This window comes from Vanellus vanellus (genome assembly GCF_965231255.1).
Source record: "Vanellus vanellus genome assembly, chromosome: 7".
NCBI classification, from domain to species: Eukaryota; Metazoa; Chordata; class Aves; order Charadriiformes; family Charadriidae; genus Vanellus; species Vanellus vanellus.
In genome coordinates, this window is record NC_138912.1 from 28,617,091 (window position 1) to 28,629,463 (window position 12,373).

General features: G+C 38.3%; 1 protein-coding gene and 1 long non-coding RNA gene across 2 annotated transcripts in view; one reads left to right on the forward strand and one right to left on the reverse strand.

The window, feature by feature from the left end:
• Positions 1-12,373, forward strand: part of RET (ret proto-oncogene) — a gene marked incomplete at both ends in the record, with an annotated part of 82,995 nt that overhangs the window by 62,149 nt on the left and 8,473 nt on the right. The window contains 6 exons of the mRNA XM_082486036.1: positions 457-713; positions 1,855-2,002; positions 5,586-5,693; positions 7,254-7,468; positions 7,577-7,699; positions 10,585-10,655. Coding sequence (XP_082342162.1) covers positions 457-713; positions 1,855-2,002; positions 5,586-5,693; positions 7,254-7,468; positions 7,577-7,699; positions 10,585-10,655 — 922 coding nt within the window. The remainder of the gene's footprint in view (positions 1-456; positions 714-1,854; positions 2,003-5,585; positions 5,694-7,253; positions 7,469-7,576; positions 7,700-10,584; positions 10,656-12,373) is intronic.
• LOC309674101 overlaps positions 1-12,373 on the reverse strand; it is a 55,582-nt gene that overhangs the window by 19,994 nt on the left and 23,215 nt on the right. The window lies entirely within an intron of this gene.

The following is a 12,373-nucleotide window of genomic DNA, read 5'->3' on the forward strand; positions in this document are numbered from 1 at the left end:
CAATTGACATAATGAATTAAATTCACACTTGAAGATGATTTTATTTGATGGCTTGAACGGCTCTTACATAAACTGTTGTCTACAAACAAAATTCAGTCATGTGTCTCCAGAGACATAAGTGGTATCAGAAGATCAATATATGTTAGGCTGGGTCTCAAAGAGTGTCACAGTTAGCCTATGTCTAAAGATAAGGAATGTGGGGTCAAGCTACCTATCCTTACAGTTACACAGGCAGTTAGGCAAAAAAATTAGGTGCTGGTGTCCAAAATAAAAAAAAAAGAATTGGTAGGTGCAGTGGGCATATTTGCAAATTCTCAAATTTCATTGAGAATTAGCTATTAGGTTTTTCATATGATTTTGAGTTCTGTTTCTGTGACACCTGTGTGTGTCGTGCACTGCCAAATTGGAAGTAGGAGACAAAAAGCAAAGCTCTAAGAAGCTCTTCTTGGTTCACAGAGCAACTATGTGATGAGGTGTGCAAGACTGTGATAGCAGGGGCAGTGCTGCTGTCCTTCATCATCTCCGTGCTGCTTTCTTCCTATTTCATCCATCGTTACCACAAGAATTCTCCAAAGCCACCTATTGCCTCTGCAGAAATGACATTCCGGCGCCCAGCCCAGTCCTACCCCATCAGTTATTCTTCCACTAACGTCCGCCGGCCTTCTTTAGATTCCATGGAGAACCAGGTGTCTGTAGACACCTTTAAAATACCAGTAAGCCTGTCGTAATTTTGCATGCTCTTTTTCTATGTCTGTCTTGTTCCTAGAGAATGTTGGGTTTGCGTGCAGAAAATGTTACAGAAATGCAATCTATTCATAGAAATATCTAACACAAATAACTAAACCAGAAATCACGTAAAGGCAGGGAACTGAAGATACTTAAGGAGTAATTGGATAAATTCTTCTATTTTTTTATGTTTTAATATAATGTAGCATCTTAGGCCTAATTGGAGCCAATGTTTTTTTCTAAATGTAACTCTACATTTGACAGTAGCGTGGTTTTACTTTGTCCAATTAAATACTAATAATCAGTAGGTTTGTAGTTTCTGTGATAAGCCATAGTATTACGATAAGGGTAAGTTTAAAACAAAACAGACTGTAGGTGTCAGTTGGAGTCTGAGTTTTACCCACATTTTAAGGATGTTTTTCCCAGTCACGCTATCATACCTATAATTTTTTCTGTGTTGAATCGCATACTATCCAGGATGCCTGCCAGCTGCTGCGTTTTCATGGACTGACACAGTAGAGAAACACTGCCGCTTTTATATGACATATGTGGCAACATCAAATCTATTTGGATGTTGGATATTGAGGTCTTCACGGACCTTGTGCTCCATGTGCTTTAATTTCTTGTCTGGTTTGTACATCTGTCATCATTTTGCAACCATAAGGCTTAATAACACTAATTTCATAAGAGGAGGTTTGTTGTCTCTGATGAACTCTTCAGGGAAGGTCTTATTCCATGAGGAAAACTGATTTATTTCTCTGTGAAGTCCAAGGTCACATATTCATAATGAATCCTATATCATTTCATGTTTCGTTTGTATCCAATTTCCCAGAGCTGTAAATATCCATTATCCTTAGACTACATATACAGCCTGGTTTGAATTAGGTGATTCCAAGGTAATGGAAAAACGCTTTCAAAATACCTAGAAATTCAGAAGCTTTTATAGGAATACACTCATATTGATAAAAAGATTGAGCAAACACTGTACACCAAGCAAGCAAGCAAACATTGTACAAACAAGTGTACGTATTCCTGAAGAATGTTCTCCTACCGAACATTAATGCTTCGGGTGCAGCTAGCCACTCCCGTTCTTGCTTCATCTTATAGGGTTCCTTTTCTCTCCTGCAGGAAGATCCAAAGTGGGAATTCCCTCGGAAGAACTTGGTTCTGGGCAAGACTCTTGGAGAAGGAGAATTTGGAAAGGTCGTTAAGGCAACAGCATTCCGACTGAAGGGAAGAGCTGGCTATACCACTGTGGCAGTGAAAATGCTAAAAGGTACATTCACATCTGGGTCTGAAATTATTTGAAAATTATTTGTTTTAACTTCTGAATGGATTTTAAGAGGGGCTAGTGTGAAAGTGAAAGGTCAGCTAAAACCAACTATTGTCACAGCCATTGTACCATAGCAAATGTATTTAATTTTGTTTAGCGAAATATTGCAAGGGCTTGTTAAAACTGACTTTTTCCCCTCTCTACCCAGTTTTCTTTGACAAAGCTTTTTAAATAAAACATGTTATAATTGTGTCAAGAGACATAATAGAGTTAAGTTACTTTTCTGATTGAGAATTCCATCTACTTGTATACTTTCTGATCTGCTTTTCAATTACTAGGAGCTCTGCCAAACTGGCTTGACTAGCCCAGTGCTGTCTCCTGGTGTCTTCAGCTTTCCCTAAGACTTTAAAGCTGGAGGAAAAAAAAAGTGTGCCTAGATAATGTTGAGATGATGATGTGAGACCTTGAGCTCTTGTCCCCATCTCTTTTCAGTAGTTTTTAGCCCCAAATATACCTGCTTCTTTCCCATCTAGAAAACGAAACTGTACTGAAAGAAAAACATGAAAAAAATTAATGGTTTTGCTTGGTCTCTGAAGTAGAAAGTCTCCAGTATTACTGTACATTTCAGGTGGAAGGTGGTGTAATGCATGGCTTTTGCCACCTTTACAGTTATGTATATGAGTATAGGTTTTACATATCTAATGTCTGAGGCTGATTTCCACTAAAGACTTCACTAGACACGCAATGATAGTGAAGGAGGTCAGTGGAAATGCTCAAACCAGTCCCTTCAGAAGGCCATTTATTCCCCATAGCCTGAAAGATGAAATAGATATGAAAATCGTGTTCTTCTCTACTGTCTTGTGTACTAATTCATACGTGCATGTAGTCCCCACATACCAAGCACGTACAAATATTTGAGACAGAGGGCAAACAACCTTCAGAAAGGCTTTAGCTGGGCTGCTGGCTTTAGCTGAGTGACCTCAACCGTTCACTGCTGCTTATAAGTAAAAACATGTAATTATAGGGAAAAGTTATACTACTAATTACCACTTCCGTTATATGCAAGGTTGTTTTTTTTAAAAAAAATAAATAATCAACACATCATCTCCATCTGCTGCTTGAGAGCAAAGATGCTGCATATGCCATTGTTTTACCAAAGAAATAAATGCATTACGAAGTGCATGCCTGCGTTGCAAGAGATTCAGTGCAGAATAGGTGATACAGAGGAAATCTAGGAACTAAGTCTTTTCAGAAGTGAAGACTGGTTAACCATTACTTGTAATGTTCAAGTAACGGCCAGTATATCATTATCAATAGAATAGTCCTAGTAATCAGTACGTATTTATTTGTGCACTTAGTGTCACTGATTTTCTAGCACATTTTCATCAACAGCATGCAAGTTAAGTGTTAAGATTCCAAGACACAGTGGTAAAAATGTTGCTTTTACTTGCAGATAATTTAACATTCAGCTTTCCCTAGCTATTATGAAGGAAAGAATTGACAGAATTGATCATGCGAAGGAGTAACCCTTTATTTTAAGCACCTTATTTTAATAAATTGATCTGACATTTACAGTAATACTTCAGGTTCTAATGAGTCCCTTTGTAATGTAAATTACATTGCAGATAGTCACCTGAAATTCCATTTTCCAACTTGACTGTGGAGAACATTTGTCATTCTGCAAATATTTATCTGTTGTTATCGGTTTAACTTTACTGTTAACACATGACAACTCATGTATAAGAAACATTGCATTAATCCACAGTGGTCTTTATAACGCTGTCAGAAATTATAAAGGACAGTTATTTTGCTGTCAGGCCAACTTCACCCATTCTTTCCCTGTAACAGATGCAAAGGGGGTAATTTGTCCAAATATTAGGGACTCTACACAGCCTGATCTTTAAAAGGGCACAGTATGTATACCAGTATGTTAATGGAGAAAGCCTCCAGCTTATTGCATAAACCGTATCTCCTGCCTGAGCTGTGTAGGTGGGCACAATCTGTGGCTAAGAACAACCAGGGTAGGACTCTCCCTACTTTTCAATTTGGTGTTACTGGGGAGGGAACAAGGAACAGTAAGTAATTAGCTGAGCCAAAATAGTCTTGGAGCTATGGATGGAAGTTTAAAGGAACAGAGGGATAATTTTTTTCAGCCCATTATTACTGCTTTTCTCGTATTAATTAAATCTGACCTCTTGCATGATATGAATGCCGTCATTACAGTAAAATTAAAGGGGAAAACACCAACCAATACGTAAATAGACATTATTCACAATTTGTAAAAAAAAAAAAAGGCCATAAAGCTTCAGAGCTAATTGTCTCCATTTGTGCACGATCAAAGTTTGTTTTTCCAGCAGACAAACAGGCATGGGGAACTTTGTTCTGTTCTTGCACATGCTACTCAATTCCAGAGCTAGAAAAATAAGACTCTCAGAGGCATTAAGGTGATGTTATTCATTTTTGGTTTACATAAATGCATATCCCTATCAGTAGTGAGAGACCATCCGATTTTGCACTCACTGGGGTAGAAGACTGAAATCTGAGTGGAGGTTCAGACTATAAGATAATATATGGCAGATACAAACATATAGTAGAACAGAATAAAAAATTACCATGACCAGGGCAAACTATTAGCACATGTATTTTAAATGGATATGTAAATAAATCCTTTGGGGCTTACAGCCTTTATGGAAAAACATACAATACAGTACCAAAGATCAGAAGCTGAGCTTGTTTTTTATTAGCCTTAAATAAAAGTGACCACATACTTGTCAACTGCCCAGTAATAACACTCTGTAGGAACTATCCAGGGAGGTTCCGTGTGTCAGAGAGATAAAGCATGAGGTAGAAAAAGGGTTATCTCTGACCTGTGGTATCTTTATGACTAAAGATCTCCTTCAAGCCTCAGTGCGTTCAAAGAGGAAGTTTGTTAGAAGAATTCTGCAAAAACAAAATGCTTGAAAGCTTAAGAAAGCCTCTAGAGGCTGACGTCAGTGAAGTCTGCATATATGTCTCCCTGTAAAGTCAGTCTGAACTGTACATTTAGCTTCTGAAGTCTAAACCTGGATGTGCGCTACAAGTGTAAGGCAGTAGAGTAGTAGATTTTTATTCTGTCAGAAAACGTGTTGAGGAGGAGGAGGGCTATATCATGGGAGTTAACTGAGCAAGTCTTTTTTGTTTGAGCAACGTCAAATCTTGGTTTCATACGTTTCTGAAGCTTTGATTGCAATGATTCACCCTAAAAAGTTGCTTTAGAACACTAGAAAAGGTCTGTAATAATTTCATGGCATCTTCAAGACATGACAGACTCTGGTCCTGGTTCTTGGCTGACCCGCTCTTTCTGTAGTCATCTGTATCAGGGCAGAGTGATGATTATAGCAGGTTACCAAGCCACAACAGCAGCAGTCCCGTTCACTTGGTTCTTTTATGAATGTGGAGTGAGGAAATGTCCTGTGGGGAATTATGGAGTTTTCCAGCCTCTTGCTAATTCCAGGAGAAACGGCTGATGTTATACTTCAGACATACGTAGAGAACTCTTGAGTAATGCTTTCCTAACCACAACTGTGTGTTTGGACACTTTCTGCAGAAAATGCTTCCCAGAGTGAGCTGCGAGATCTACTTTCAGAGTTTAACCTTTTGAAACAGGTGAACCATCCTCATGTCATCAAACTTTATGGAGCCTGCAGTCAAGATGGTAAATATTAGAAACTCGTTATTGAAATGAAAATGTCAAGCAAGGAAATAAAGAGCGGTTCATTGATGGGTTTGGACCACTGCTTAATAATTGCTGAGCACTTTTTAAATTTGCCGCTAGCTAAAAAGCAAGGGACCTATAAGAAAAGCAATGTTTGAAGGCGAGGGGAAATCATAATTCAGTGTAACTAAGCATTCTTCCTGTGGTTTTCTTCAACACACATTTTGATTATGAAGCTATTTATATTTAACAAATCTACTGCCAGTTCTCTTCCATCAATAAATATTTTTATATTATGTCGATGCTTAGTAAATCTCTTCAAGTATGGGTTATGTTTAAAGTTTAATGGGGCTTTCATTATTGTTGTTATTATTCATACTAAAACAATGCTTTGAGGCTTGAGCCAGGGACTAAGATCTCCCTTTGGGGGGAAAAAAAGCCCAAACAGACAAACCAAAAAAGACAACTACAGATCCTTTTGTTAAAATGGAGTTGGATAGTTAGATTGATACTCAGCTCTTCTCCTCTGTCACAAAGCTATTCTCTCCCTCTTGTGAAATATTTGCTAAAAGCCACACTCATGAAAAGCTATATTTCAAGGGGGGAAATTTTCAGACACGTGCATTATAAACTGCCAATGAAGCGAATTTTCATTGTTGTGCATAGGAATTGATCTGAAGAATTTCTGTTTGTGTTAAGTTGCATCGCAACATCCTCTTCTTTTTGCATCTGTAATTATGCAGCCTAAAATCACCATATGCATGTTGTAGCCTTGGGCCTGCCGCCTTTGCCCACCCAGTTCTGTGGCAAGTGGCACTTTTAGTTGTAGACAGAATATAATTCAGGACTGAGTCATCTCTGAGTTTTAGTAAGGTAATGAACCAGCTGGGGGGGGGACTTTTTTTTTCTTTTCAGTACAATGTATTTTTTTCATCCCAAAGGAAGTGAATTGTTTCTGAGTCACAGGCTTTTAATAAATATCAAGTTAATTCATTGCTGTATGGGGTGGGAGGACTTTGATACAGCAGACAAATGTATTTAGCATTAAAGCACTGAGTGGATATTATTCATGTGGGTAATGGGGAGGAGAAACTAATGGATTGAAATGTCAGAATGTTTCTAAGTGCTCTGAAAAGGCACCTTAAATGCAACACTGGAATTAGCAGATGATTTGTGAGCTCAGTATCACACACTCCAGAAAAGTGTTTTGATTTTAATTTTTTTTTAAAGTTTCTCTAAGTTGTCCTGTTTCACAGATCTGGTATGTAAGATGGTTGTCTTTTTTTTAGTCTCAAATTATCTAGGTGAGGGAATATAACAAGAGCCTGAATTCTGCTTTGATTTAGGCTGAAACTCACTTATTTTGCATAGAGGATGTAAGCTAAAAATACTCCATGATTCCACGGCTGATTCAGTGCCTTTTACGTAAAGGCCAGAGGTGTTTGGAGCCTCTGACTGTTCAAAACAATGTGTTGATTAGAACAGACTTCCTTGAAAAAATAAAATAAAGTGGTTATTATCTATTAATCGTTTACTTATCAGGGTGTTTGTTTATTTCAGGCCCGCTGTATTTAATTGTGGAATATGCTAAATACGGCTCCTTGCGCAGTTTTCTCAGAGAAAGTCGAAAAGTAGGACCCAGCTACGTGGGTAGTGATGGCAACAGAAATTCAAGCTATTTGGATAACCCTGATGAGAGAGCCTTAACAATGGGAGATCTGATCTCATTTGCATGGCAGATATCACGCGGAATGCAGTACCTGGCAGAAATGAAGGTAGGGCAGTGTAATAGTGATGTGAGCATGTCCTTGTGATAGACGGATACGTCAGCAGTTGGTTCCTCTACAAGAAGCATAAACACTATTATTGGTTTCTTCCAAAAGCTTGTCCATCGTGATTTAGCAGCCAGAAATGTATTGGTGGCAGAAGGGCGCAAAATGAAGATTTCTGATTTTGGCCTCTCCCGTGATGTATACGAAGAAGATTCATATGTCAAGAGGAGTAAGGTACGGTGCATGTTAAAAACAGTACTGGGAATTATTACATAATCGAGAGAGTGAATTTATACTGCAGGACTTGGGCACACAAGAAAAAGAGAATAGCTATTTTTTTATTAACTTAGTACAATTCTCTATTTTCAAGAAATGAAGGTAAAGCAAAATTACGAGCTTAATCAGTGGGACAGTAATACATAGATGTGTAAAAAAGTATCATATTTAAGTCACCATTACCTCCTCCACCTCTTTTTGTTAACTCGCCAACAAAACCTATTTATTTCTAATATGTAAAAGTTAATAAAAGTAGAAGAAGGGTCGCTATGATGATTAAGGCCTTGGAGCATTTGACATGCAAAGAGAGGCTGATAGAGCTGGGTCTGTTTAGTCTGGAGAAAAGAGGGCTCAGGGGGATTTTACTGATGTGTATAAATACCTGATGGGAGGGAATAAAGCCAACAGATCCAGGCTCTTCTTAGTGTGGCCCAGTGACAGGACAAGAGGCAACTGGGTGCTATTTTAAATATGAGAAATTCCATTTGAAGAAAAGAAAACTTCTTTACCGTACCAGTGATCGAACACTGGAACAGACTGCCCAGAGAATCTCCGTCTCTGGAGATATTCAAAACCTGGCTGGAAATGGTCTCAAGAAACCTGCCATGGCTGACCCTGTTCTGAGCAGAGGGGTGAGGTCCCTGCCCACCTCAGCAGGTCCATGATCCTGTGAAAAGTTGCAAGACGATATGTAAAGCGTATGATGAGATCTGCTGTTTTTTAAAAGCAATGTGCCAAATAGTCTGTAATAAATTATTTATTTTTTCTTAAGGCTGGAGAGTTCACACAGGATGCTTAAAAATAGCATGTGTTTTGTTAACGTAAATACAGAAGAATGACACCTTTGTTCATTGCAGGAGTTTTTAGTTATTAACCTTTTTACAGGTAGAGTGCAGCCCATTTTTAAAGGAGGTGGGCACCCTCATTTATCCAGTTCTTCATCACACTGCTTGAAAACACAAAGAAAAAAACTCCATAATTTTTCTGTCTCTTTTCTTATTTATAATTAAAAATATAAACAAAAAAATCCCAAGGAGTTGGAAAAAATGCAGCCAATTTCTATAAAGATCCTAATTTCAGGAATTAGCACATCTATGTAGAAGACTTGAAGCAAAGCTGTCCTACAAGTACTTCCAAACGTATGAAAGATACCAAATCTTAATCAAAATGGTACATCACAGGTCAAGGTAGATTAGGAGGTAATACTACCTGCCAGAGGTTATTTAAAGCAATTCTATTTGGCCTGCCACAGTAAATTATTGTCAGGTGCCCACATGGAGTTCTGTCTGCTAGCAGTGCTCATGGCAGGATTCAGCATACAGTAACGTTTCACCTGTGGGACTGTGCAAAGGAAACTTGATGGAAAGATGAGTTGTTGAGTCACATCACTACTCCACCGAAAAGAAACGCTTGAGCATAATAACTTTGAGACTAAGAAGATAAGTTAAGGCTTGTCATTTACTTACTCTTGTAAAAAAATACTGTCAGATACAGCAAGCCAAATCCTGCTTTCTGCCTGTTTGCCTCCACCTGTCACTGACATCAGTGGAACTTTAACAAGTCAATCCCAGGCCAGACTGTGGCATTCACTGACACTATTTTCTATTGATTCTTTCTAAGATGAGTAGTGTTGGTTCAGTTCCCTCTATGACTTAATGTGGAAGAGTTGCCAACAGAAGTTTTTGCGTGTGAAAATTTTAGATTTGTATGAAAATATTTCCTTAAATACTGTGCATTTTCAGTTTAGCTTTCCCTTGTTTTTTCAGGACAGTTTGTGTGAATGTTTCGTAAGTCAAAATAAGTTGCAAAGAAAAAAACCTTTTGGAAGACATGATCATATGTAAAAGGGCTTTGCCACGTTCATTTAGCTATCTTCTGATGTATGTGTTTTACATTGATCTATACCAGTTGCTCTGCATTTTAAGAATGATGCATTTGCATAAAGGCAGTTTCATTTTATTTGGCGGGATGGAGATGTGCTGAATGGATATTTTCTCTTCTGAGACACTCATCGCTGTAGTATTCTTCAGAGCCTAACAAGCATCTGTCTGCTTGCATAGGCAAACAAGGAAAAGAAAAAAAATTGAGAGGAATGAAGAGAAGGATAAGTTTCAAATCCTACTAAAAAGTTATTGCATATATATATGAATTTCATGAGAACAAGCAGTAAGGCATATGAATGCTAGTGATACTGTGAAAGTTATGAAACATCTTGGAAATTTAGCAAAGCAAGATTTTCACGAATATCTGGGGCAGATTTCTCGGATTGTATCAGTGAATTTCTGCCAGTGGAAAGTAGCAGCTTGCAGATTCAATTTAGTAACCGAATATGACTATCCAAGTACAGTTCTGAAACCAAAGGTATCTTAACATCTAGGTGCTTCTGTTTATGCATCATCCCCAATATAAATGGATAGCTCTTCCTCTTTAATCATCATTCCCCATAATTTTTGCATTTGCATGTTTCCCAAAAGCAGTGGGGTGGATCCTGTTAGCAGACAGATATTCATGTTTGAAGAATCTAATTCTTTAGGTGAAGCTCTTTAAGAGGAGAGTAGAGTTTATCTGACTTAAACTAGTGACCATCTGGAAAAAAAACACAACACTTTATTGTACGGAAGTAGATTATGGAAGTGTGTGGAATGAAATGAATCAGGGATTTTAAAAACTCTTACAAGTGCTCTGTGTTTTTCTTATGAAATGACAATGCTTGTCATTCAGTCCCTTGTAAAATATTAGAGTGTGGATAGAGTATCTGTTACGGTTTTGAAGAGAAATACCTTGGTTCTCCACTTGGAAACAATTTTCTGACCATTAATTGCATTGTGTTGTTTTCCTCCTAGGGTCGGATACCTGTTAAGTGGATGGCCATAGAGTCCCTATTTGATCATATCTATACAACACAAAGTGATGTGTAAGTGTAACTTCTTGCATTCTTTATGGTTTATGTACTTGTTTAAGGAGATGAGAGAGGAAGCACAACAAGGTATGCAGTAGCCAAAGCTGTTACTCTTACAAAGAGACATGAAGAACACAGCCTGGATGACGCCATCAGCTGGCAACGATACGTAAGATTTTTGCTATTGAATTAAATCTGGAGAAAATGCTATCAGAAGTATTTAGGTACGTAATTCCTGTTGAAATCAACAAGGGTTGGATCTGTTCTTCTGACATGGTTGCTTTTGAATATATAGACACAAATTATTGGTCTTTGCTAAAGATAATGGTCGTACCCAAACTTCCCAGTTCCTGCTCATCACTTGTCTGTAACGCTTGCTGGCAGATGAGGGATGGGTGGGATGAAGGGAAGAAGAATTTAACGCCTGGCCTTCACTCCTATTGAAATCAATGACAAAACTCCAATTAATTTTAACGACAGCCAGCTCAGACCTCAGGGGAATAGTCCCGTTCCAGTGCCAAGATGCAAGTTCATTTGCGTGATTAGGGAAACAGAGATCTTGAAGGCAGATATGCTCTTTCCCCACCTGTGATGATTAGGTGGCAAAGCTACCACAGCTAAGCTGTTTTCGTATCCGATAGGCAAAAAGCCAGGCAGAGGAGTGTTTGCATACATTTAACTCAGGATCAGATACTTTCATTTCTTTCTCTCTGGGATGAATGATGCTTGTGACTCATCACCAGGCAGACACTGTAAAACTACGTACTATTTATTTGGGAGAAAAACCTCTAAGGGACTGCAAAAGCAGCAGTATTTATGCCTGATTTTCTGCTAGGCAGCATTTTGATACTTTTAAAGGTGTCCTTGAAAGAGGCTCTGACTAAAGTAATGTTTTCATTAAACTCAAATGGAGTAAAACATACCAATCTCAATGACATTTCACTTTGGCAATAGCAGTATGTGCAAATAGGAACCTTTTGATTTGCACTTCTAAAATTATTTACGTTCACTTTTTACTCTTCTCTCTGCAGGTCAGAGCAGTTTTAGTGAAATAAAATATTTTGCTTGCCTTGGAAATTCCTTACAAAATGAATTTCCAAAATATTTTCATTTACTTTGTTGCACTTGGAGTTAGACAAGAAAAAAGATGGGGGTAATTCTCAGGAGAACATCACTTTTACTTAGGTCTGCTTACAAGTTTTTCTGTGTCTCTTTTTATCCTCCTCAGAGTATCCATTGTGCTGACCTCCTTCTCTACAATGACTTTTCCCAGAGAATTGTTAAAATTCTTTTAAAAACTTCTTAGCATATTTTTAATTTCTTCATTTTCTGCAAAACAGATTTGCCACTATGGTTTGGGGCCAGAACAGATTGTGTTGTCATGTAACTGCCTCTTATTTGACTGTTGATTGATCTTCTGGATCCAACACCATTCCTCCCTGTTTGTTTTCCTGATGGGCTGCTGTCAAGCCCAGGAGCCCCTCTCTTGTACATGCGATGCCATGCCATGCAGAGATTGCCCAGCTGGCATCAAGCAAGCTAGCTCAGAGCACTGGACAGCACGCTGGTGTTGTGTAGCTTTACTGCTTCCCAGATCTGGATTAGTATCTCCGTGTAAAGCCACGCTGATTTACCAGCTTTCTTGGACATGCATCAGGTATTCTTAACAGCACGGCATTGTGCTTTGTAGGTCTGCTGCAGTACAATGCCATAAAAGGTCTCAATATCTGCCA